General features: G+C 34.6%; 2 protein-coding genes across 3 annotated transcripts in view; one reads left to right on the top strand and one right to left on the bottom strand.

Annotated features, from left to right (window-relative positions):
- The first annotated feature begins 236 nt into the window (after positions 1 to 236).
- Positions 237 to 2,243, top strand: LOC145245594 (uncharacterized). Its single transcript, XM_080107168.1, has one exon. It carries the CDS (start codon positions 237 to 239, stop codon positions 2,241 to 2,243), a length of 2,007 nt encoding a protein of 668 aa, XP_079963294.1.
- A 6,427-nt stretch (positions 2,244 to 8,670) lies between these two features.
- Positions 8,671 to 27,625, bottom strand: part of LOC145245786 (guanine deaminase-like) — a 125,387-nt gene continuing 106,432 nt past the window's right edge. Inside the window, exons 13-15 of one of the 2 annotated variants that reach the window (XR_013863031.1) lie at positions 27,399 to 27,542; positions 20,326 to 20,641; positions 8,671 to 9,099 (exon numbers count right to left, since the gene is read on the bottom strand). Coding sequence is in view for 1 of the 2 variants with exons in the window: in XM_080107429.1 (XP_079963555.1) it covers positions 9,002 to 9,099; positions 27,399 to 27,542 (242 nt within the window). In the remaining variant the exon portion in view is untranslated. The remainder of the gene's footprint in view (positions 9,100 to 20,325; positions 20,642 to 27,398; positions 27,543 to 27,625) is intronic. The other variant, XM_080107429.1, reaches the window with a different exon arrangement.

Below are 27,625 nucleotides of genomic sequence, written 5' to 3'. Positions count from 1 at the left end.
TCAAGACATCTAAAGTCAAATATAGATGTTGTTTTTGTAAAAGTAATGATCACAAGGCTCATATGTGTAAATCCTATCCAACGTTTAAGGACAAGTTGAGAAGGTGTAACGAGTTAGTGATTTGTTCTAGATGCATCAGCCATCTCCATGGGGAAAAAAACTGTCCTTGCAATGGAAGGGAGTCTGAGCTGTATTGGTCTTGCAATAGACCTGGGCACCGTAGCGTTATGTGTCCCATGGCGGTCAAGCCTACTGTTTCTTCTAACGCTTGTTGGATGACCAGTAGCTCGTCCTTATTACCTGTAGCTAACATTTCGGTTAATGTGGGGGGCAAGGATGTGTCCTTTAACTGTTTGGTAGATACCGGCAGTGAGAGATCTTACCTCTGCAAAGGACTTATAAGAAAGATTTCCATGTCCTCACCCATGAAAAGTCGCAGATTTCTTATAAAGACCTTTTTGGGTAATAAAGTAAGAGACCTGCAGGAGATAGATCTCCGTGTGAAATTTCAGGATGAATCAAGGCAAGTTTCATTCTTGTTGGATGAACACTTAGACCTGTCCTTTAAAATTGAAGGATTAGGCGGTGTGATATCTGACTTGAGAAAGGACGAGGTGAAATTGGCTGCTGATTTCTCCTGTATGAAAAACGACATGCTGCCAGTCCATGGTCTGATTGGTATTGATGTAATCAAGTTTTTGGGCCCCTTGCAGCTAACCCAATTTAAAGACGGATTTGCATTTAGTTTGTCTCAGGGAATGATTTTGTTTGGAGACGTTTCGGACTTCAAATCCTGTTTTTCTGTGCGGGAGCAGGCTGGCTTGAATTACAATCGAGTCGTAGGGAAATTTTCGTCGTGTAATGTTACTCATGTATACTTTGTTTTGGAGCCTAAATCGAATCATTTGGATCCTTGGAGTTGTTTTGATGAAGCGGCAGTGGATAGGTCCATAGAGAATATGTTCAATCTCGAAACATTGGGTGTTACAGATGAGGTATGCAGTAGCTACGATAAAATAAAAATAGCCGCTTTTCGTTCGTCTATTGAATATCGTGACGGAAGCTACTATGTAAGTTTACCTTGGAACCTAGATAAGTTGAACGAAGTTTCGTCTAGTTATAATGTGGCATTAGCTGTCTTAGACAAAGTAGTAAATAAATTGTCTGACAAAAATCTGTACTCTGATTATTGCAAAGTATTTCTTGATCAGGAGAACGAAGGCATAATTGAGAGAATTCATGTGCCTCATTCAGAATTTGCCAAGTACACCTGGATACCCCATCGTCCTGTCTACAAAACTGAATCACAGTGCACAACAAAAATAAGGCCTGTGTTCAATTGTTCGTTGAGAATGGGTGGTAAGCCGTCCCTCAATGATTGCGCCTATACGGGTGTGAACCTGTACACTGATATGCTGGAGCTTTTGTTCAAATTCCGAACCGATACGTTGGTTCTATTAGCGGACATTAGAAAAGCGTTTTTGATAGTCAAATTGAAGAACGAATTTGATAAGAATCGTTTCTGCTTCTTTTTGAAGTTAGAGGACGAGCTGATCTGTTTCAGGTACAGCACTTTGATCTTTGGATTTGTGTCCAGCCCGTTCATTTTGTGTTATATAGTGAAATATCATGTAGAAAAACATGCCGCAGGACCCTGCCGTGACATGCTGTTGAATAACTTCTATGTCGATAATCTGGTTAAAACACACCAGTCGCAGTCTGAATTGCTGAAGTTATATGTGGAAGCAGTAACTACCATGGAAAAGAGTGGCTTCGAATTGAAAACTTGTAGCAGTAACAGCGAAATAGTTTCGCAACATATACAGTTGGACAACAATGGTTCCTCTCACGGAATGGTGTGTGAGAAAGTCTTGGGCTATACGTATGATCCGATGTTGGATGAAATGAAATTAAGTAGCGGAGGTGTTGAGAGAATAGTCTCAACTAAAAGAGACATGTTGTCTGTGAATTCTTCGATCTTTGACCCGTTGGGTCTTGTGTTGCCTATTACTATAAAGGGAAAAATCATGTTGAGCCAAGTATGGAAGTTAGGTATAGGCTGGGACCAAGCAATTCCTAATGATATATTATCTCTTTGGAATAGTTTTCAAAAGAGTCTTAAGGACATTCAAAACATTGGTTTTAATAGATGTTCGGTTCAAAATGATTTGCCCGTAATCTTGATCATGTTCTGTGATGCTTCAGACCGTGCTTACGGAATTGTCGAATATATGTACCAATGAGGAAGGGCTAACTTATTTTTTGCAAAAGCTAAAGTGGCTCCCTATGTCAAGAGAACCCTTCCTACGTTGGAATTGTTGGCTGTATTTTTGGGCATTAAACATGTAATTATTTTGGTTAAGATGTTCCCGAATTTGTTCAAGGAAATCATAGTGGCTGTCGACGCACAAGTAGTGTTGTCGTGGTTATTGTCGGAAACCATCAACACCAAGTGTCAGTTTACGAGAAACCGATTGAAAGATATCAAGTTCATGGTTAACGAACTGACAGATAAGGGTTATACGATCAAGTTTAGATATGTGAATACTGTAGAGAATCCAGCTGATCTGGTAACAAGAGGTGTTCCTCTAGACAAATTTACTAAAGAGAAGGATTTTTGGTTAAGCGGCCCTGTATGGTTGCGGGGGAATTGCCTGGAATGGCCGGAGTACACTTTGGCTTGCCTTAGTGAGAAGAGTCGGGAGTTGACCACGGCATACTGTGAGGTGGAGACTGATGTTGTGCCTGTGATAAAGTTGGAAAGATTTTCCGTTCTCTCTAGGGTTATCAGGATTCTGGCTATGGTTTTTAAATTCATTGCCAAGTTGAAAAAAGTTAAGGATGTTGACCCTTTGGTCAGGGCCAAGCTGTACTTGGTCATGTTCGTACAGAACCAGTTCTTCAGGGAAGAGAGGAATTTCTTGTTGAACTCAAGTGAGAAGGAAGTGCCTAGGCTGGTAGCCAAGTACAATCTATTTTTAGATGAAAGAAATATAATTCGTTGTCTCGTGGACGAATTGATGGTTGCCTCTATTTTTCGGATGAGGTGAAACATCCTGTACTGTTACCCAAGTCTAGCCATGTTACTACATTGTTTATAAGGGATTTTCATGTCAGGTGTAAGCATTTGGGCATTGCTGCGACTCTTGAAAGCTTGCGCAATGCTGGATTTTGGATTCCTAAAGCTAGGCAGGCTGTGAAGACTGTTCTGGCTGATTGTGCCACTTGTAAAAGATACAATTCGCTGTCCTTTAGATATCCTACGGTCACCAATCTGCCCAGGCACCGTGTAAACTTAGTCAGGCCCTTTGTACATGCGGGTATTGATTTTACAGGTCATCTGTGGGTTAGTGAGGGTGAAGCTGTCAGGAAAATGTACATACTTGTTTTCACGTGTTTTAATGTGAGAGCAGTTCATCTGGAATTGTTGCCGGATGTGTCTACTTACTCTGTAGTATTAGCCTTTTTTCAGATTCTTTAATTTGTATGGAGTACCTACACACATCTACTCTGATAATGCCTTATCCTTTGTCGCGGGTTGTGATATAGTGAAGAGGGTATTGTTGGCGGATGAATTTGGACGAAGTCTTGATACGTGTAGTATAAAGCATCATACTATCCCCTTATATTCTGCATGGTTCGGAGCTATGTGGGAAAGATTGATCAAAACTGTGAAGAATTGTTTGTTCAAAGTTGTGGGAAGAGGTAGATTAAACTATTTTCAGTTGCTGACTGTGTTGTCGGACATACAGAGATCAATCAATGATAGACCTTTGACCTATCGCTGTTCTGACGATAATGGTTTGGAAGTTATTACTCCCAACGCGTTCCTACGCTCATATCCTGGAAGTGCTGTGTTTCTGAATTTTGATGAAGAGATGTCTTCTATTGAACCTCCTAGTAGGTCAGATTTAATTGATAGTTTAAAATATCGAGAATCCATTTTGAATAAGTTCAGGTCTATGTGGTATGAACAGTACTTGATGAGTTTGAGAGAGTTATCTAGTGATTTGTACCAATCTAGTTTTGATAACAAGATAAAGGTGAATGATGTAGTGTTGATAAAAGGTTTTAAGTCTAGACCTCACTGGAATTGGGCAGCGTGATGAAACTGACCCAAGATTCCGACGGATTGGTGAGATCTGCCTTGATTAAAAGAGGTAATACGTTGCAAGAGCATTCAATAAAACATTTATTCCCGTTGGAACTTTCTATAACTCATTCTTTCCAAGCCCCTGTTGCAGATCAAGGTGATGATTTGCCTGAAGGTGAAAATGTTGTGGAATCAGTTCGTGAGGATCAGTCTAGACCTGTTAGACATCAGAGATCAGTTAAAGAGAGAAATCCTGATTATCTCTGATATTAGTTGGAATATGTCCACCTTTTTTCTTTTCTCTTTTTCTTTTTTTTGTTCGGCAAAGTGTCAGAAATTTAATTTCTTCCTTCTTTTCGTCGTTGTCTTTTATCTTTCCTCCCTTCTTTCCTTCTTTAACTTTACGTCTTTTTAACGAGCTGCTGCTGTTGCTGAAAGAATCACGCCACAATTGGTTCTACTAAGAGATACTTTTCCCGCGAAAATTCAACAAGCGAAAGTCAGTTTTGGACAGAGATTCCACGAGGGTAACACGCAAGTTACGAGCTCTGGTCCTACTCAGACATTCAAGTCTTAAAAATAGTAAAAGTTATTTCATTGTTCATAGGAATGAATAATGAGTTTCAGTAAGAGTCGAATCAAGTTGGTTGACTCGAAAAGAAAGAATCAATTCTAAGAAGAATTGATCTATAAACTTGACGCACGAGATGCGATTAAATGTCGGCGCGTGGAAACCAAAATGTCTTTCCATGTTGTAACCAGTGAGAATTTCATCTGACAAGGACGAACGAAGGTTTTACCAAACAACATTGAGTTTTCAAATTCAAGGATTATTTTCAAAAGAACTTTCAAGGATTCTGTCACTGAAGTGAGGACAGATCGATTTGGAGTGGCGTGAAGAAAATATATATGTAAAAAAAAAAAAGGACTCACACACATATATATAAAGATAAAAAAAGAAAGGTTAAAAAAAAACGAAATCATTGTTTTACGCAGTAAGTTCTCTTATTCTAATTTTCTCTTATTTCTGTACTCTCTCTCTCTAGTGTTAATTAAGCCTTTAGTGCTTGCCATAAGGACATTTTTTGGTAGTCGAATTGGGGAACATATAAACTTTTTTCTCAATAATTGAACTTTGCAGCTTTGCTGCCTTCTTTCCCCAACCCTTATGCTTTCTTTTTCCCTCAATAAAATGTCAATATTTTTTTATTCTTAAAAGTATTTCCTTGTCTTTATATTTTTCATGTCCTGATTTTTCTAGGCTTATTAACATGAACCACGTGGGATAACCTTCACGGGGTGCCGGGAAAACTCGTCCCGGGAAAACTCGTCTCGGGAAAACTCGTCTCGGGAAAACTCGTCTCGGGAAAACTCGTCTCCGGAAAACTCGTCTCGGGAAAACTCGTCCCCTTTCGCTAGGTAGGAAAACTGGTCCCGTATTGAATAAATATCGATTGAAAACACATTTTATGATCGTTCTTGAAGGAGATATTGGTTTTTAAAATAAACTATACCCCCCCCATAATATTTAAAAAAAATATTTTTACTTGTTTAATGTTTTTTTTTTTGTGTTTTTAATAAAAGCGTTTATTATGTTCATAAACGAGACCGCATATTTTTTTATATCAATATAAAAAGAATTTACTTATATACTGTTGTTTATAAAAGGGTAAAATCGATTTTTCTACCTCGCCGACTATGTTGTTTATTTAATTTGTTTGGAATCGTTTATTTGGTAAAGAAAAAAAAAACAGAAAACAAACAAAAAACATGTCGAGTGTTACGGGAGAACGAGAAATAATGCCCGGTATATCACATCTTAGGAGGTCTTGATAATCGCTAAAAAATAGAAAATTAAAGAAATTACTGAGGGAGATTTGGTTTTAAAAAGAAAATAATAAATTTTAATATTTTTTAAAATATAATTTAGAGAGAGAGGGGGGGGATAAAACCTATATCTCCCTTCGAAAAGCAACCAACAAAAAATGAAATTAAAAAGATTCTTGATAAACGATAGCGGAGTTTTCAATAAAATTGATTAATAAATTTATTTAGTGATTACTTTCTCTCTTAATGATTGATTTTAGAATTTTGAAGTAAAAATTAAAAAAATTAAAAATGAGTTAACGAGAGATTGTTAGCACATGGCATCTCTCGCGCCAAAAAAATATTTCGCTTTTAATTTATTAGTTAATTTTTGCAAAATTTGACAGGACGACAATAAATGTTGATAATTGATAAAATCATAATTTTAAATAACGCATGAGTGCATTTGGTATGACAGAAAACAAAAACATAACAACAAAAAACTATCATAATTAAAAAACAAAACCAAAAGCGTAACGAAGAATCGAATCGCTCTTTTTAATTTTTGGGTTTTTTTTTTTATTATTGTTTTTATGACTCCAAAAAACATCGTTAAAATAAGAACAAAAAAAAACTTGTAATAAACTTTGTATGAACATAATAAACGCTTTAAAATAAGTTAAACCACTAAGAACTTAGAAAACGGACACTTAGAAAATCGATTTTATATTAAAAAAAAAAAAATTAAACAAGTAAAAATATTTTTAAAAAAACATTGGGGGGGTTATAGTTTATTTTAAAAAACAATATCTCCTTCAAGAACGATCATAAAATGTGTTTTCAATCGATATTTATTCAATACGGGACCAGTTTTCCTACTTAGCGAAAGGGGACGAGTTTTCCGGAGACGAGTTTTCCCGAGACGAGTTTTCCCGGGACGAGTTTTCCTAAATTCCCTTCACGGGACTCAGTGAATAAATTTCCCGCACCTTTTGTGGAAAAAAAAAAAAAGAAGAAATATTTTCCTCTAAAGAAAACAGATTGTACCAGTCGGAGGAAGTTTTTTTTTTTTTCTCTTTTCCTCTTTTTGATGCGGTTCTTTTACTCAAGTCTTATCAGACTCTATTTAAGAAATATATATAAAGTCCTCACGACTATTCCTGGTTCTAAAAACCTAACATTTATTTCCAAGAAACTGTTTCCAAGAACTACGAACATCTCTTAAATCATTTAATGACTTAATCTTTCCCTCGCGCGTGTTGACATGGCACACGCATATAAAAATACAGCAAAAAATGATTCATCTTTATTGTTAAATAAAACTTTATTATAAATGTTAAAGTTCGTTTAACTATTATTCAGAATCTGACACTTTTATTATTTTTGTTTTTGGTGAGGTGTGAGCGATTTTTTATGTATCCGACCATACATCACTGATATGACGCTAGCAGGTGTGTCAGAAATTTCGTGAAAAATATTGAATAATTCCACCCCGTCTTTCCAAGCATATAACTCCTCGAAAAATGTAATTCAAGCACTATATTTTTTTTTTCAATTAAAGGAGCAAGGACCAAGGTTTCATTTAAAAAAGAATAAAAAAAAAACAAACAACGTGGTTTAAAAAAAAAGGTTTTAAACTTCGGACTTTACAGGTAAATTTCTAAAAAAACACTTTTTAAAAAAAATTTGAATATATTATTTATTGATCTTTTATCTTCAATTTGTGATATATAAAACTTTGGTGAGTAAATTAATTATTTACTTTTTAATAGACACTTGAAAATGGGGGAGGGCGTGAATTAAAAAAAAAAAAAGGTAAATTTATACAAATACCGTGACAGCGAATTAGTAGAAAAAAAAATGTACTTTCCTTGTAGAGTTCTGTGTGCTGAACACGAATCTGAAAACCGCATCCGTCGCAAATTAATAGTTTCGGAGATAATAACGTTTTAAGAAGTGGGGGATCAATTTTCTATAATAATTTAATGTAAAATGAGCACCCACTTTTTGGCCACTCGCGACAAATTTTTGAAATCACTACCCCCCCTCTCGACAAATCCTGTGAAATCACTACGCGGCTTCCCTCCCCCCCCTCCCCACAAATCCGTTTAAATCACTACGCCCCCCCCCCCTCTTTTTCAAATTTATGTGACCCTTTTATTTTACTTTTTGGGGAAGGGGAGGGGTGCGCATGAGCAAGTAAAATTGGGGTGGTGAAGTGGTGGGGAATTAATTAAAAAGAAAAGGAAATAATTAATTTATTTATTTTTTTATTATCGCTTATTTTCATTATGGATTATCTCCACTTGTTTTGATTTAAGAGTAGAGCCGATGTACGCCATTTTTGAAAGAAAATATTCCCTTTTAAAAATGTTAATATCTCCGAAACTATTAATTTGCGAGGGGTACGGTTTTCAGATTCGTGTTCAGCACACCGAAACGTAACAGAATACTACGTCTGTTTTTACTAATTCGCTGTCACGGTGTTTGTATAATAATACAAAAAAAAAAAAAAAAAAAAACGTTTGTCTAAAATATTATATTCGGTTTATTGGAAAGAGCATAAAATTTCACATTGACCCTGAAAATATCGTAAAAATTGAATCAATAGAAAAATTGATAGATTTTTAAAGTTTAAAAATTGAAAAATACTGAGCTCGTAAAATTCAATTAATTTCATTACTGTTTAAAAAAAAAAATTCTATTACTTTTAAAACAACTTTATTAGTTTATTGTGGAAGTATAATCCATAAAGAAAATAAACAACCCACTTTTAAAAGAGAAATAACGAGTTTTTTATATTTTATTCGCAGTTTCGTGTTAGGGGTGTCAAAAATTCCTACAAAAATTCTGATTGATGAGAATCAGCCATTCCTTGTTACCAGCCATTACAACGTCTTTATTTATTGGGTGCAATCTTTTCAGAGAGTACATATTTTTCATTATCACCGGTTTTAGTCTTTGAAATACATAAACAAAAAAATATAACGTCAAAGCGACGTATTTCTTAATATACAAGATAACTTTACGCGTTAAACAGAACAAAAAAAGATAGAAAAAGAAGGGGGGGGTTTTCGTGATTTTTTTTAATGTCCCGCCTGCTTATTGATCAAAGGTGAACTTGTTCGTCGATCCAGGTTTATTCTTGGAATGAATGGAACGGCCAGAGACGAAAACTTCTTTTATATTTCGATCATCACCTGAAAAATTGAAACATACACATGAGCATCAACATATACCAGAATGAATATGTAATTCCTTATGTTATGACTGGTGGCCATCATAACATAAGGAATTACATTTGGAAAACTATTTGTTTGCGGCAAATTTTAACGCGATATTCGTTTTCATCGTACCAGAATACCCATAAAAGTCGTTATTTTAAAGGTGATTGTTCCGGTGGAAAATAAGTTAAAATTTACTAATATATATATATATATATATAGTAAGTTATAAAATGTATATGGCGATTAAGCTACACTGAATATTCCGCGTATTTATGCATAAATCTATACTTTCGTATATTAATTTTATGTGAGTAAATTAAGTAGTCTGGTGAAATGTAAATAATCCAATGACGGTATAATCCAAAAATATAACTCCAAGAAAGTTAATTTAATTTTCCATTTGCACAAGTAAAATCCAAGGAAATCACATAATTGGAAGATGGTCCAAAATAATCCAAAAGGCCGAAATCCATGGAATAATTCACAAATATGTACAAAGAAAAGAAAAGGGGGAAATTCCAATAATATTAATAAAAGAAAAATAAGATATGCTTTTCACACGACTGCCGAGACATAATTTTATTATATATACATATATATAAGGATGAGGGATTAATAATTGTGAAATTATCAAGTTTTCATAGGAGGAAACATAAAATCATGTTTATATGTACGATTGTTTCGGAAACGATATCCTTATCCTTTATTCATTCAATATTTACAAATGAAACAATCAAGAAATAAGTAAAATATTTCTGGATATCGTCTCCTCATCAGCATAAATCGAAGGGGAGGGGAGAGAGAGGACATGAAATTTTAACCAGCTTATTGAGATAGAGTATGTGAACCTAGAATATAAAAATAAGTTTTTCAATGGAATTTAATTCTTTTGTTTATATGATTAATATTAGATATATTTTCAATTATATTTATTATGATGTCTATGTGATACTATCAAACTATTGTGTAATGATTTTTAATTGGTTAAATTGTAAATGGAGGAAAATAGTTGAAAAAAGATAATAATACATTTTTGATTTTATGCTTGGATAGGATTTTTATAAGGGAGAAATTAATTATAAGTATGAAAAGCTGTTGTTTAAAAAAAATTTTCGATATAAGATTTAAACAAAAATAAGGAATTATATTTACGAAAAAATTTACAAAAAGTTTATAAAATAAATACCTTTTGTAAGGGAGTGTTTCCATATTGCTTTTATTTATTTATTTATTTATTTTTTTTAACCGTGAGGAGGCTTCTCGGTGCACAAAACTTCTTTGATAAGGATATTTTTTAAAAAATCTAAGAGATCGTTGGTATTTGTAACCATTTTTCAAAAATATAGTTGCTATTTAAGTAAAGAGTAAGAAATTGCCTTCTGTTATGTTTCCTCCTATGAAAACCTGATGATAATTTCACAATTATTAATTTCTCACCCTTTTCTATTTATATAGCTCTAGGTAATTACACCTATTGAGCTTATCATAACTGCAATATTCAGAACACAGCACCTTTATATATATTTTAGTGAGACTTTGCTCATTTAGACCCTGTCTATCACACTCTAATAATAATAATAATATATATATATATATATATATATATATATATATATATATTCCAGATAGAAAGATATCCAAAAATTAAGAATAATTGAATTTCAACAAGGGTCGTTGATAGTGCTCAAAGAGAGCAAATTATATATATTTTTTTATTTTCGTTATGTAAATACAGTCACATCTTGCTACGATGTGTAGACCGTTTCGATCATTATTGATCTCATCAGGCAAGAAGATTTAAAAATTAAAAAATTGAAAATGGGGTGCAAGACCATTTTTCATTTTAGAGGAGAGAAAATAGACTTTGCCATGACTTCCAATTTAAATTCAAGGTGTAATTAAATTTAATTACAATTTTAAATCCATAAAAACCTTACCTCTCACCAGTCATGGCAAAGTATATTGGATGAGGAGGGGATAGAGAACTTAGATATGCAGCTTCAATGTTCTTGGTTCGAAGTAACGCTTCTTCATCTTTTGTCTCTAGCAGTTTGTCTGGCCACGCATATAGCTCATGTGTATTAGCCTCCGCATTCAAGGGTTTTCCTTTATATTTCAGATGTTTTGATTATTGTTATCCGGTTTATCTTTCCAGCCATTCCTCTGATTTCAATTTCTCCCATTCTTTTTTCAAAGTTTTTTCGGAATTGTTTCTAGTGCTCCTACTATTGTAGGTATTATCTTGATTTTCTTCATCTTCCATATCCCTTTCAGCTCTCTGGCTTACTTCGTTTAAGCTTTTTTTTTTGTTTTTTTTTTTGGTATTCACTATGTAGTCAGCTGGAATAGCGAAGTCTATGATTTGACAGGACTCGTTAATTATTACAACATCCGGTCTTCCTGCTTGGATGAGTTTATCTATTTGTATGTCCATATCCCATAGGAGTTTATGATTCTCGTTTTCAAGTACTGTTGCCGACTTATGCTTGTACTGTTTGTCTGTGTGTTTGAGATGCACTTGTTTGCATAATTCCCAGTGTACTGCCCTCCCCACTTAGTCGTGCCTGTTCTTGTATTACTTTTGGGCCAGTTTGCTGCATTCACTTACTATATGGTTTATCGTTTCATCTCTTTGTCTACAGAGTCTGTATTTGTTGTTTTTTTGTGTTTTTTCTTTTTCGATTTTTGCTTTGATGCGATTGATTCTTATCAAGTTATCTTGTGCATTATGTATTTTTCTAATTCTTTTTGTGTCATTCACACAGTCTCCTATATAAACCAGTCATCTCCCATCATCTTTCCTTTAGAGTCGGTCAACATCGTCCTTTGGGTGTAGTGCATGGTCATGAGTTTCCTGGTCTTCTGATCGAGTTGTCTCAGTTTTTCTTTAGTCCACCCTATAAACAGTCCAGAGTATCTTACTAGTGATATTATTATTATTATCATTATTATAAATATTATAAATATTTATTATTATTATTATTATTATTATTATTATTATTATTATTGCTATTATTATTATGAGCTCACAAAAAGCTTTCACACAAGTTATCAAAGATCTCATTGAATACAGCATGTGGTGTTCCCTGGAAGCTGAGTGACAAGTCTCCCCAGATTTTCCAGTAGTCTCCACCTCTTTTGATACCATATGCAAATAAATTTGCATTATTGCAACAGGTGCTTGCCATTGATTTCTTGTTGGCAGTGGCCATTGGTCTTTACTAGAATTTGAGTGGCAATAAGCTTCCCCAAGGTCCTAGTTCTTTTGCACTTATAGAGTGGAGGTCTGACCAGTGCTCACTCCTCGGTCTTTCCTTCCTCCTTGACAACTTGGCTATTTGGTTTCACTCTTTGAGGGGAGGCAGTGATGTGGTAATGGGAGGATGGAAGAGGGGTTAATGAACTTATAGGTATGCAGCTTCTATGTTCTTGGTTCCATGTAGCGCTACATGTTTTGTCTCTGTAGCAGTTTGTCTGGTCTGCGCTTGTGGTTTGTGTGTGTTAGTCTCCACATTCAAGGGTTTTCCTTAATATTTCAGCTGTTTTTTTTGTTTTTTTTACAAGGTGGTCACCACTTATCAAGGCCCGGAAGCCACTCAGGGATAAGGGTTATTGTAAGTATAGTACGTTAGTGTGGAGATTTAATAAAGTGTCTACTTAAGGGGGCAGTTCATCAGGAATTTGTCCGGTTTTGTCTCCTGTAATTGGGTTTCAACCTCAGGAAGGTTGGAACGTAGACCCCTGATGTTGGAGAAGGAGACATGGTAGTGGGGGTCTACGTTAGAAGATGAGGTTCTAGGTTTATTCAAGTTTTTTTTTTTTTTTTTTTTTTTTTTTTTTTTTTTTTTTTTGAGATGTTTCATGTTGAGGTTTTGGGATTTGTGGAACAGGTCGGCATACTTGGTTAGAGCAGGATAGAGAGGGAAAGTAAGAGAGAAAAAGATAGGAATTTTTTTTTGTTTTTGTAGCACATGAAAAGGTAAAGCTGTAACAATTACCCACTAGTATGGCATCGAGAGGCCCCACCAGAGACTACTGCATGGTCCAGAATCCATTCACCAAATGGCAATACAGCAGTCCCAGTACTTTGTGCCTGCTAATAGGACAGCCTTCTTAGTGGTTAATCCAAGGTTCGGGTCCTTGACTATCAGGCGGATAACGTCAGCCCAGACGAAATGTTTACCTCCAGCACCCTTACTAGTGACATGGCCACAAGGATAGACATAGAGACAGAAAAATTTCCGACTTCTCAGGCTACTGTTCACCAAGTACTACCGACCTTTAAAGCAGCTTTTTCTTCACCCTTTGTCAGAAAAATCACTCATTTGAATGAGGACTGAGGAACAAAAAAAGAGAAGCAAGAGTTACTGGAGCTGCCGATAACACATCCACTGTATTATCTACTGTTTTCATTATTGTTGTTCATTGTATTTTTCCAGTCTTTCCTCTGATTCCAATTTCTCCCATTCTTTTTTCAAAGTTTTTCGAGATTTGTTCCTAGTGTTCCTACTATTATAGGTATTATTTTGATTTTCTTCATCTTCCATATCCCATTCAGCTTTCTGGCTAGCTCTGTGTATTTACTCCGTTTCTCCTTTTCTGTGATATTCACCCTGTGGTCAGCTGGAACAGCAAAGTTTACAATTTGACAGGATTTTTCTTTCTTGTTAATTATTATGACACCCGGTCTTCTTGCTTGAATGGGTTTAGCAGTTTGTATGTCCATTATTATTATTACTATTATTATTATTATCGGCTCACATGGAGCTTTTACACAAGTCACCAAACGATCTGATTGAAGACCTGTGGTGTTCTCTGGAAGCTGAGTGACAACAAATCTCCCCAGACGTCCAGCTCTCTCCTCCTTCGATAGCATAAATTTGCATCATTGCAACAGCCTCTTACCAGTGATTTCTCGCTGGCAGTGGCCATTGGTTTATACTGGAATTTGAGTGGCACTAAGTCTCCTCAAGATCCTAGTTCTCTTCACACTTGTCCAGCGGAGATCTGGCCAGTGCTCCCTCCTCTGTCTTTCCATCCTCCTTGACCCTTCTCGGCTCTTTGGTATCACTTTTTTTTTGGGTGGGGACGGTGGTGAAACAATGGAGAGATGCATGATGGGGGGTGTAGAACATGTAGATCTGCAGCTTCGGTGTTCTTCATTCCCTGTGACGCTTCTTCGTTATATTGTCTTTTGTTATTCTTCGCATTCAAGGGGTTTCCTTAATATTTCAGCCGTAGGCGTTGTATTTTTGCAGCTATTCCTCTGATTCCAATTTCTACCATTCTTTTTTCCAGGTTTTTCGGGATTGTTTCTAGTGCTCCTACTATTATCGGTACTATTTTGATTTTCTTCATCATCCAAATCCCTTTTAACTCTTTGGCTAGTTCTGTGTATTTGCTTTGTTTCTCCTTTCTTTTCATACTCATCCTGTGATCAGCTGGGACAGCAAAGTCTACGATTTGACAGGATTTTTCTTTCTTGTTAATTATTACGACATCTGGTCTTCTTGCTTGGATGGGTTTGTCCATCTGTATGTCCATGTCCCATAGGATTTTGTGGTTCTCGTTTTCGAGTGCTGTTGCGGGTTTATGCTTGTACCATTTATCTGTACACTCAAAATGCAGCCGTTTGCACAATTCCCAGTGCACTGCCCTCCCCTCTTGGTCATGCCTGTTTTTGTATTCCTTCTGTGCCAGTTTGCTGCATTCACTTACTATATGGTTTATCGTTTCGTCTCTTTGTCCACAGAGTCTGCATTTGCTGTTTTCTTGTGTTTTATCGATCCTTGCTTTGATATGGTTGGTTCTTATCAAGTTATCTTGTGCTGCGGTTATTAGGGATTCAGTTTCTCGGTTTATATGTCCTTTTCGCATCCATGTCCAGTTGTTTTCATTATTTTCATCTTTTGTCATTCTTATGAATCTTCCGTGGATTTGTTTCTTTTTTCATTTCTCTTTTCTCGTTTTGTCATTTGTCTCTGTTTTCTGTTTTGTTGGTTTTCTCCATATCTCTCGCTGCCATAATTATTCTTTCAGTGTTTTGCATTATGTATTTTTCTAGTTCTTTTGTCGTGTCCTTCACACAGTCTTCTATACAGATCAGTCCTCTTCCGCCGTTTTTCCTTTTCACATAGAGTCTGTCAATTTCATCCTTTGAGTGTAGTGCATTATGCATGGTTATGAGTTATTGTTATTATTATTATTGTTATTGTGGTTGCTGGTAGTGGTGATGACCTTAGAATTGTTATTGCTATTTTGATTTTCTACATTCTTTCTATTTTCGGTTTTTATTATTTTGATTGTTTTTTTATTTTTTTATTTATTATTGTTTTTTTTCTTATTATCATTATTATTATTAGTATTAATAGTAGTAGTAGCAGCAGTAGTCTTATCATTACTATTTCTTTTTGTTTTTTTTATTTTTATTTTCATTATTTCTATGTTTGGCTGCAATATTACTGTAACAATCAATATGCTTATTATTTTTCTTACTGTTATTAATATTGTTGTTTCATTTCTTAACATTGTCTTTAGTATTTTTTTCTTAATGTGATTGGTATTACGTTTATCGCTATGGTTCTATCAGTATTTGCATTATATTTTTCTCCATGTTACTATTATCATTATAACTCTTTATTCTTACTATTATCAATGTTATTACTATAAGTAGTCATTCTTCATATTAATATCATTAATATCACTATCATGTTATATTTTTCAGCATTAATACTGGCTTGAGCTTGAACATTGAAATTTCATCCCTTACTATGAATTACCGGGTAACGCCGGGTCACAGGTCGGCTAGTTTCTAATAAAGATATCCGGGCACTTCTTTGGTATTAGAACGACAATCGAAATATTGGGTTCTAATTGAAACTAATCGTATTTACTTACTTGGTTATGTCGAACTTAGTAATATATATATATATATATATATATATATATATATATATATATATATATATATATAAAACACGATAAGGTAGAAAATTAATTATTAATGAAAATAGTTAAAAAAAAAAAAAAATTCCAATTTTACTTAAATAATAAACAGAAGAGTCCACATGGTGGCAGGGGAGGTAATTGCGGCCTGTTTTATTCCAATTCCTGAAAACTTTTGAAAACTCTTAGAACAATTATTTCTATACTAGCAGGACACATTAACCGACGTTGCCTGCTGGAAGCATGCCCCTCCCCCCTCATAAAAAGTTTAAGTACAGCTGTTGTTGGTATTGCTCAACCCCCAACCCTAACCTCCTTATGTTAAGAACAATTTTTGGAATAGACACTCCAAACATCCTCATGGTAAGACTGGCTTTCGGAATGGACAACCTCAACCTACCCCTGTTAAAAACGGTTTTTGGAAGACACCCCATTTTGTGTGTGTGGGGGGGCAAAATATCTGCCCCAAATTTAATCTTGATAATCGTTGTCATGATCCCCACGCGCAAATACTATGAACCAACCTTGAAATTTCGGGTGTTCAGTGCAGTGTCGGTCGGAAACAATGGGCACTTATGTATTTTTTGTTACCGTGCTTAAATAATAATGTTATTATTTTGAAAGTCATTCTGAACATGTTAGACGAGTGTGTTTTCTTAGTAATCTGTGCTTCCAGCTTAAAATTTAATAATCACATGATTACATGTTCAATAAGAACGTTATTAAATTTTCTCTGTATGAAGTTTCTGAAGCATTTATAATATAGACAAATTGTTCCTGTCAAAATGTAGAAAAAACTTATGTTTACATCAAGTGAGATATTCGTGTTCACCTTTAAAATCACCTTTTAGTTACAGGGTGTGCGTCGGTCAAGAAAAAAAAAAACAACAAAAAAAAAGTGAAAAAAAAGAAAGAAAAGGAAAAGTCGGTAACTACATTGCCTGAAGACTTCTAATAAATATTAGTCTTTTAATAACGTAAATATGTCACAAATACATAGGTAAATCCAAATTTTATTTATTTTTTTAATAATTCCGCAAATTGCTTAATATTCGAAAAACTCCTTATTTGCGTACATTTTTATTTAAATGCGACATTTTTATTTAAACGCAAGTAGGTCACAAATAACGTAGGTAAACGATAATGATTTTTTTACATTTTTATTTTAATAATTTCGCAACTGTATTTTCTAGAAAATAATTTTGTGTTTAAAATGGAAAATACGTGCCAAATATCGTAGCTAAACCAAAATTTTTTTTTTTAAATAATTTTGCAACTGCATTTTCTTTAAAATAATTTTGTGCTTTATGCACGTAGGTTACCCCCAGTTATTTTTTGTAAAAAAAAAAAAAAAAAAAAAAAAAAAATAATAATAATAATAATACTCCAAAAACAAATGCGGTATTTGTTGTAAGCATACTATTCCCCTTTCAAAATTATAAAAAGTTCGGTGTATAAGATTTATAATAACTGTGTATAAGATTAAAAATTAAAAAAATACAAAAAAAAATGTTCTGTCCGTATTGTTGATAAGTAAAGGAAAGGTCTATAAACTTCTATGCGTATTGTTTAAAAGCAAATAAAATGTTATGTCTAAAGTAAGTAAAAAAAGTGTGTAGTCTTGTTCAAAAAGTTGTTTCTGCACAGAACTTTACAGCCATCGCAAAACCAACATAGACCGGATGATTACAGGAATGATTGAATCTCTGTTTATTTTTGGCGATTTTTAAAAATTATTATCAAAGATCCCTGGCCGTGTACATTGCTTATATATTTTACACTAGAAATAAAATATTGCAGATTTATATAAGTTAATATTTATAGTTCAATATTGTTTAATAGCAAAAAAAAAATAAATAAATAAATAAATAAATAAAAAATAAATAAATAAAATAAACAAATATTGAAAAAAATATCAAATCAATTATTATTGGATATGCAGCCATATTAGCGTTGAACTACGACTGATAAAATGCCAAAAATACTCGTCCTCAATCAGAGAATAAATACTGGCATATATTAAGGAGCGCCTTGAAATGTCGCAAAACAAACAAGATAACTGATATCCTTTTGGAGTTGCAGCAATTACCGAGTGTTCGTTTAGATAAGGATTACATTTCTTTTCCTTCAAAAACTGTTTGTGCAAAATAAGCATCCAACAATTTAACCGAGATTTCAGAAATTTTGACGATAAATTCTGAACTTGACCGAGATATGCAGACGATAAATTGTGGCGACGAATCTCTGGAAAACACGATCTTTTCGCAAGAAAAAATATTCCTGATCGTCGTTTGTTTGGGTAGCTACGTATGTCAAGACTCTGGAATCTCCATTATCAATGAAATATTTGTGATGTCTATTCTACATAAGCAGCTCGAAATATTTACCTTGGAGATTTCGCAGAAAATCGAATGATACTAGCGGGACCTGTGGAAATTCCACAGCGGACTCATTCATATGTAATATATTGATGTTGACATTCTGTGGATGTCCAGTGTAAATAAAGACGCCCTGATATTATTGTAGCTCTTTGGTTAAAACTGCAAAAGTATTTGTCTAAGCTAGCAAGGACGACCGGCGCAGCCCAGCCGTAAAACACGCTTAAATATGATATTTTAATTTATACAGATTTCGTATATATTATTATAGAGTCAATTTTCTATCGATTCTTATATATTATTAAGTTGTGATTTCAAAAATAGAACAATATATCCATATGAATTGGGTGAATCAGTTTGAATCGAAACCAAAACTTATGAAGAATATATATCTATAATATAAAGCTGAATATCTGTGTGTGTGTGTGTGTCTGGTCACGAACAGGCTCCTATATGGTTGACTATTTTAAAAAACTGATTACATATAATGATAGAAAATGTATCGAGACACAGGAATGGGTATGTTTGATCTGGCAGAACGGTGGCTCATTAAAATTGTGGGGTCTGCGTTCACGCCTGGTCCACAAAGTATGGAAATAAAAAATTTAAAAATGAAAAGAAAAAAAAAAACGTTGACAAGTGTTTTTGATATAGATGTACATAATAATACTTTGATAAGTATGTTTTAACTTAAATATGGATGGCATAATAAAATTGTGGCGTCTGCGTCCGCGTCTGGCCTCCATAGAATGGAAATTGGGAGAGATTTTTTTTTCTTTTTTTTTTTTTGTTTGCAAAATTAGAGGCCCGATTCACTCTAAAAATTCTTCAATCATTTGGAGTCTTAAGGGTTTACGATTCTGCAGCTTGGGGTTTCTCACTAACAACGTCCAACAAGAAAGCTAAGATTCAATCCCCTTGATAAAAAATATATTTTGTCAAAGATGACAGTTGTATAGGACTTTTGGAAGGCTTCTTTTTTTTTTTTTAATAGAAATCACACCTATTGTATATTAATGCTGTATTCTTGTAAGTATATCATCTCTCCTGTTCCAAGTGGGCGAAAAAAACAATTGCTCTTCTCCCCAAGCTGATGTAAAATCACATGTTTTGCTTGGGAGGGTTTTTTTACCTTTCAGTCCTAAACAATAAGAGGTTGACCTTTTAAAAATCGATAAATACTAAACATCTATAGAATTCTATTGTTAAGACATGCATTAGCTTAACCTATATTTATACTCTATAGAATATCTATAAAATAGATACCTATTAGCCACAGTTTTTGCCCAGACTATAAGTGATCTATGTTAACTAACAAACTAAATCTTTCTTTCACTTAGATGTGAAACATACTCGTGATTATCTTTACAGGAAAACTAACACCTAAGCACATTTCGAAACACACCCTAACCCTTATACTATAATTTTCTAATTAGTCACTAATCCAAAGAACATATTTGATCTTTTTTTCCTAGTAGATATTTATCTCAAATCTACATACCTCCTTTCAAAACGTAACCACATATTTCAATCTAAATCCTATTCTGAGGAGCGTAACTTCAAAGCAGATACTAAACCTTTGATACTAACTCTATTAATCCTAACTATCCTTGCGGGGCATAGAAATATCTGGCTTTGAAACCAGGCACGGGGAAACCCTCTTGGTGCTGATGGACCCGTAGATCTGATCGGATCATCCATCTAAGAGAAGGAAAACTCTGATTTGTAAATCTGTGCGGCTGCAAGGACATTAGAGACACCTAGTGCTTAGCCTTGTTTCCTGACTAGGACAATAAATACCGTCCCTCACATTTGCTTCATTCCCTTCCCCTACACCTGGGCATCTTGGGTGTGCTTGTTTACTATACATACTAACATGATTGGACTGGGCCACTCCTGTCGGACAGGTTTGAGAGTACCGGTTTGAGAGTTGCTGGTTGTTGTTTCCGACTGACAGTACAGGTGCCCTAACTTTTTGGTAGCGCTTAGAGCAGCTGCTCTATCATCAGTTGTATAATATCGGGATGTTTGTAGTGCCATGTCGCACATGGAAAGGGGCTCTGCACTCATCTCTGGTGGGCATTCCCGAGGCCACATTTCTGTGGATGAGGAGTCTGCTGATGGTCCACTCGTGTTGCGTGATGGTGGCTATGCACATCCATTTTGCCTAGCACCTCACCCAAGATCTGAAACTATGAAATAAAATGAAATGACAGCTCAATCAAAAAAAAAAAAACGTTCAAACCAGACACACACTCAAACAATTAGCCTCCTCCCTTGAGGCTTGCATTTACAAATATCCGAGGACTTAGAACTAACTTAGATGATGTAGAATCATTTCTACTAGCAAACTCCCCGGATATCTTAGCACTAAGTGAAACTCATTTGCACTTTAACATGTCTGGTTATCTTCCACTTTGTCGTAAGGACTGATAGACACATGCACGGACTTGGAGTCTATATTCGTAACATCCTCCACATGTCTAGGGAATCTAAACTAGAATCAGGTGACCAGCCCTTCATGTGCTTTAAACTAACTTTACAACAACGTTACCTACCTGTATTTTCTTAATCGATCTCCATCAATCCGGGACTGTACTATAATCAATCATATATCACTAGCGCCCAAATACATGTACTTGGTGACTTTAATGCCCACCACAGAAATATGCTTGGCTTCTCTAACTACACTGACACAGCTGGTAACGTCATCCATAACTTTGCTATATCTCATTTCTTAACACGGACAGTAACATTCCCGACCCATCTCCCAGATTGCCAGGACCAGCAAGCCTCACTTTTGGATCTATTTCTGACAACAGTTCCTGATGATTGTGTAACAAATACTCATTGCCCACTCGGGAATGCTGATCATGCTGTGATAATGATAGACATTGCTCTAAACTCTCGACCCCAAGTTGAAGAGCCATTGCTCAAAACGACAAGGTACTACAATAAGGGTGACTAGGATGCCGTTAGAGATCACATCAGACGCCCCATGGGGAAATATCTTTTCTCTTTCAGCAGAACAGTGCGTAAATGAGACTACTGAATGGTTCAAAGCAGCAATTGAAGCACATGCTCCTACACGGAAGTTCTGTAGCAAACCCCACTCTCCCCAATGGTTTACTTCTACATGCGCAGCTGCCATTGCTCAGAGGCAACATGAATACCATAGACTTATCAGGCATAAGTCCTATACAAACAGACAAAAGTATATAGAAGCTAGAAATAATTGGAAGAAAGAAGTAGCAACAGCTAAGAGTGAATATACTGAAACCACCCCCAAACACGGCATGAAGCCACTTGCTTTAAGGAGCTAAAAAATACTATATCAAGATCAAAAACTTGTTAATGATAAGTGTTAAATGGAATAGATTCTGACCCAGAAAATATCAATTCTTCCCTTTTTGTTAGAAATATCGCTATTGGAATAAGAAAACTAAAGAACAAAATAAACCGTTGAAATTGTCGAAAATAAACCGGGTTTTGTAAGGAATGAGTATCCAAGCGATTTAAGTAATTACGGAATTAGTCCCAAGTTTGTCCTGAAAATATCAGAAACATTTTACTTTTTGAAAAATGCGAAAAAAATACAAATAAAAATAAATAAAAGGGTAAAAAGACAGACGAGACTAAGCGTGCGAATTATTAGGTTAGTTAAAAAATACCCCCTCTTCTCCTCGGAAAAAAGTGATTTCGAAATTGAATCATAAACTGCTTCGTCCATTTTCAGAATTATTCATCGATATTTGGGACTGACTGTAAGTATTGAAATCCTTTAAATACGCATTTCTTACCCCCAAATCTAACGAGTGTGTATCAGTACCATTCAATACATTTTGTCGACCCAAGGTCGAAAACTATCAGTAATTATATTGAAAGAATGTTACATAAAAAAGAAACACGACATTCTTATTATTTTGATTATTCGAACTACTGTTCTTATTTTAACGCTTTCCCCCTTGGGCCAATTAAGCAACAATTATCTAAAAAGACAATAGTGCGATTTGCAATTTGATGACGTATTATTAAAAGACTGAAATATCGGCTGTGTCGTTTTTTATTTATTCATTTTATTTATTTATTTTTTTTAGCTATGTTGCTAGGGCCGATATAGCGGGTGTGCGGGGTTGTAAAGGTTTTAAAAATATATTTATACAAAAGAAGAAGGGTAGGAAAAATACATTTTTCTGACATTTAAGAAAAAGTAAAAAAGAAAAGTAGTTTTTCAAAATTTTCTTGTGTGTGTAATTTTTATAACCCTGTATTGCTTCTTCTATGAAAAAAAAAAAAAAAAAAAAACGTTTGACAGAAATAACCGACCCATCATGGACTTTGCATTGTTTTTAATACGCTGTTCGTTATGGTGACGTACCAAACAAAGTACAGAAATGTTGCAAAATCGGAAAAGGAATTCCGTTTGGTGTAAGTCCAACCCAGCATATTTTATTTTTAAATTAAAAGATCGTGATATGTTTATAAGAAATTGTTTGGACGAGAAAAGACAACTTTACTTTTTAGATTACTCTAAAATCGGTGGTTAAATTCCTTAAAAAAAAAAAAAAAAAAAAAAACGCAAAGAAACTAAAACATGTGCATGCGAGTATTGTTTTTTTCTAAATAGTCCACTTCTTGCCAATAAAAAAAAATACTCAAGCTGAGCTCGAAACCAAAATCTAAAGACAGTGAGTCACTGAGTCACGTACGATAACCATTAAGCCAGCTTGACACGCGCTTTAAAAAGTGTTCTTAAACCTACTTCTTCTTAACATAATGTGAACGATTCGCGCATACGCAGTCGTGAAACAATTAACAGATAAAAATCCGATGACCGCCCCCACCCAAGTACCCAATTTTCAATTTTGATCTTAGCAGCCCTTTTTTCCGTGTGAAAAGTGATTAAAAAGTTTTACATATTTCTGAATACCCTATGTACTAAACTTTAAAAAAATTCGTTGAATATATAAGTTGAGAAATGCCCTCCTACACACACATTCTCACTTTTATAGATATACTAGCATTGGTGCCCGGCGTTGCCCGGGTGTTTGGAGGTGTGTGTTGAGCAAAAAAAAAAAAAAAAAAAAAGTGGTAGTAGGAAGGCTCGAACCCGTACCGCGAACGGGGAAAAAACTGGCGTCTTTGCTGTTGCGACAACCGTCAAACCGGAAGTGATGTAGGTTTAAATTAATGTTAGACAATCGAAAAGAGGGGATAACTTCCGAAAATATCGACGAAAAAAGCGACACCTCCCTGTAGAAAAGTGCCCAGTTGAGGGTGAAGAAATTAATGTTTTCAGCTAATATTTCGGTATTTGTCGTCTGAAGGGTCGAGATTCAAAACGATACTGATCTTGTGAAAATCCGTCGCCTCTATCGAAAGTTTTAGGCAGACATGCAAACATACGTACATTTATATATTGGTAGCTCAAATTTTCGATCCAAACAGATTAAAAAGCTTGCCCTATCTCTGAATACCCTTTTATGTAACATTTCAAATGTTTAGACCAGAAATTGTCTGAGTAATTTGGTAGAGACCGCAGAGGTCAAATTTTTTAAAACTTTGACCCCTATTATGGCATTTATTGTTTTGGGCTCAAATCAAGTTATTAAGTTAGATCCATGTCCAAGGAACCTATATCTAAAATTTTAATTGTTTATACCCAAAATTGTCGGAGAAGTTTGGTAGAGTTCTCAAAGATCAAATCGTTGAACTTTGTTTGGCCCCTTAACAGCCACATTTCTGGCCGAAAACCGATCACAAAGATTTTACCAAATCTCAGTACCCTGTATATCAAATTTCGAGTCTGTAGACTTAAAATTGACAGAATTATTGCGTAGAGAAATGTACACAGACACGTTCACTTTTATAGATATATAGATAGATATAAAAAAATATATACGTATACATAAATATATATGGAAACAATTTTTTGTTTACTATAAACATTTTACACAAATATTATACAAGTATAAATCATGTAGAATATCTGCATGAATACAATTACACGTAATAGTTAAAGATGAACATCCCATAGGAAAACCGAAAAAACTAATAGGGAAATAATTAAAATGAATGTTTAAAAGAATATGCAAATTAGCTAGATCTTTTGCAGATGAATGCAATTGCACGGACCATATATAACAAAATTGTATTTTCTTTTTAAACAAATAGAAAAGAGTGTTTTTAATATGAATATCAACACACACAAAAGAAAAACGAATCTATAGGAGTATATATTTATATTTTTGTAACATTAAATAAAGTAACAAAAAAAAAGTCTGAGCTAAACTGATTCTTTTTTTTTAAATAACTGTATATGGGAAGCAAAATGGCGGTGGGAAAGAGTTACTTGTGAAAATTAAACATGAAAACCAAAAACATTGAACTTCTCACATTTTTGTATAGAAGAAAGCGCGACTTGTTAACTAAGCGTTTCATTTCTAAATGGTCAATTTTAGAGGCAACCTAGAAAAAAGTCTCTTTAAAGACTTCTTATTCAATAGAAAACCCTTTGAAGTCATTTTTCTTAAAGACCTGAACTTTTCCACATTCTCGCGTGACAGACAAAACTCCTGAGACAAGGAAATAGGAACACTTTACAAAGATGTATATCCTCAAAGTTGTTTGAACGACCGTCACACGGAATTCTATCGTTTCACCTCTCCACATCGAGTTCTGGTAAGTAAAATAAAAAATACTACAATATATAATTACACCAACTGACTTTTGCTATCAACATTGTTAGCAAGTGGACATATTACACATAAAAAAAAAAAATGGCGACGAAGAGTACAAGACACCATTTGATCATATTCTCAAATTCCAGGTATGGAAAATTTGGTACTTACGCACGCATTGTACCAGGCTGAAATAATAACGTTATTTAGAAAGCCGTTCTTAACAACTGAGGGGAGGGGCTATACTTCCACCTAACAATATAATAATAATAAAAAAGATATAGTAAAACTTGAAAATACAAATTCAAATTCAAATCTACACATCTACGGCCAGAAATTGTACTAGGGAATGTGACTTGCACTTGTGCTCCTACTCCTTTCACACTTCTAATCTCCCTTACTACACATATGCTTCAAGGATTAATCTAGGCGGGAGATTTAATCGCCATTTTCTGTATGGGAAAATGTTCACCCTTACGCTTACTGAAGACGCCTCAACAGTTTTTGATAAATCGACAACTTTTAATGGTTTTCGGCTATGCGGAACACGAATATCGCAGGGAAAATTAGCGCAGACAAATAGTTTTCGAGATATAAATACTTGTATTATGTATCGCAATTTCTAGTAGTTTGAATTGGCCGCCATCTTTGTTGTTTCAATGAAATGGTATAGTGAGCATGCGCAGACGATATGTGTAGTTAAGTCTACGAGATGCAAACGTTTATTTAATGTCATTTCTTTCGGAATAACCCCCTCCATGTTAAGAATGGCTTTCGGAATAAGCTCCCATCTCCCCATGTTAAGAACGGCTTTCGGAATTGTGTTAACTACACAGATCGTCTGCTCACTGCGCGTGCATGCTCCATATACCATTTCATTGCAACAACAAAGATGGAGGTCAAATAAAACTACTAGAAATTACGTAACAAATTATATCTCAAAAATTATTTATCTGCGCTAATTTTCCCTACGATATTTGTTTTCAGCATACCCGAAAACTATAAAAGTCATTTTTTAAGAAAATGTTGAGGCGTCTTCAGTTGGCGTAACGGTGAGCATTAACCCCAGTTTGTTGTCTGAGCGCCCAACAGATAACACATTTATGTCTTAAATTCTTTGTGGCGGGTTTTACCCCGTACAATATAATTTCTCTTGTTGGCTGAAATTAAATGGTATAAAACCAACACAGCCAGAAAAACCTTCATCTTGAATCACTGATTTTTCGTTCGTTAAATTATGAACTCATTCTCCAGTTTAGTCATCAATTGCTTATAATACCAGACTATGTCGCCATTTAAGGTCGACTAATTTGGCACTTATTGATCTGATATCTTCGAAAGGAATCCAGGTAAGTGTTTGTCATTATTTTATGGTCTTTTCTGACGTGTCAGGCCCTATCTAATGATGCAAGGCTATTTCTCATACTTTCTACCAGGAAGTTTTGTGTTTTAATGTATTTTAAAGTTTTTATTCGGTTCCAAAAATAAGTAGTGCCGAGTTGATGAGTTAAATCTACAACATGACAACACGCTATCTCCAGAGTATCATTAATTGCGCAAAACTCGAAAAATAAGCAAAATAATGATAAAAATCCACCTTTATGAGTGTCATCGTGACATTTGTTGAGTAATTTCTATTAGTATTTTATTTTGTTTTCATGATTTAAGCGATCATCAAAACTCCCTAGTTGAACGTCTGGATGTCAGCCATCTTGTCGTCATTCTAACTTACCAACTCGGCACTACTTGCGTTTCCAATTAAATAGACGCTTCAAAATACATTCAACCACACAACTTATCCAGGTATGTACAAGGGGAACTTATTTTGCCTTTAGTAACATTTTTTTTTTTTTTAATTTTTAGTCAATGTGGTCTGGTTGTCTCACTGAAGACTCGTAAAGGTTTTTATTCTAAAATCCGTTCTTAACATGGCAAGATTGGGTGTAATGGCCTTAAAAAAAGCAACTCTTTGCAGGTAAGTCTTCAGTGGGACAAGCAGGCCACATTGACTGAATTTTTACTTCTTTTTTTCTGTTTGTTGACTTCTAAATCTTCAAAATTTCTAGACTAAAGTCGAGTATTTTGGTAACTTTATATTCTTAAACCAGAGATAGACGGTATTTCTAGAACGAGCCAATATTCTAGCAAATAATAAGTTTGCATAACAGGAAACATGTTTGCCATCTAAACATGGACAAATTAATCGCACCCAAACCCGTCTTATTAGATGCATAGTAAAAATGTCTATACATGAATTTAAGCTGTTTACCGATATAGAAGAGTTTCGAGAACATTTCTGTCCAATGGTCTACAGTTTCTAGTGGCTGATTCCATTCCTGTGAAATGTCTACGAGTAGAGCGTCAAATTCTTTACCAACTTGGAAATTTCCGATCTGCTCCTCCAGTCCTAAAACTGTAAAAAAAGAGAAGAATAGTTTGATGGTTATAGATATTTCCTTAATAAAAAAACTAATCTCTGTTTCTCTCTCTCTCATA

The sequence above is a fragment of the Euprymna scolopes genome, chromosome 23 (assembly GCF_053919585.1).
Source record: "Euprymna scolopes isolate OS-2025 chromosome 23, ASM5391958v1, whole genome shotgun sequence".
NCBI lineage: Eukaryota > Metazoa > Mollusca > Cephalopoda > Sepiida > Sepiolidae > Euprymna > Euprymna scolopes.
Note: the sequence above shows the minus strand (reverse complement) of the source record. Positions and strands in the feature narration are given on the sequence as shown.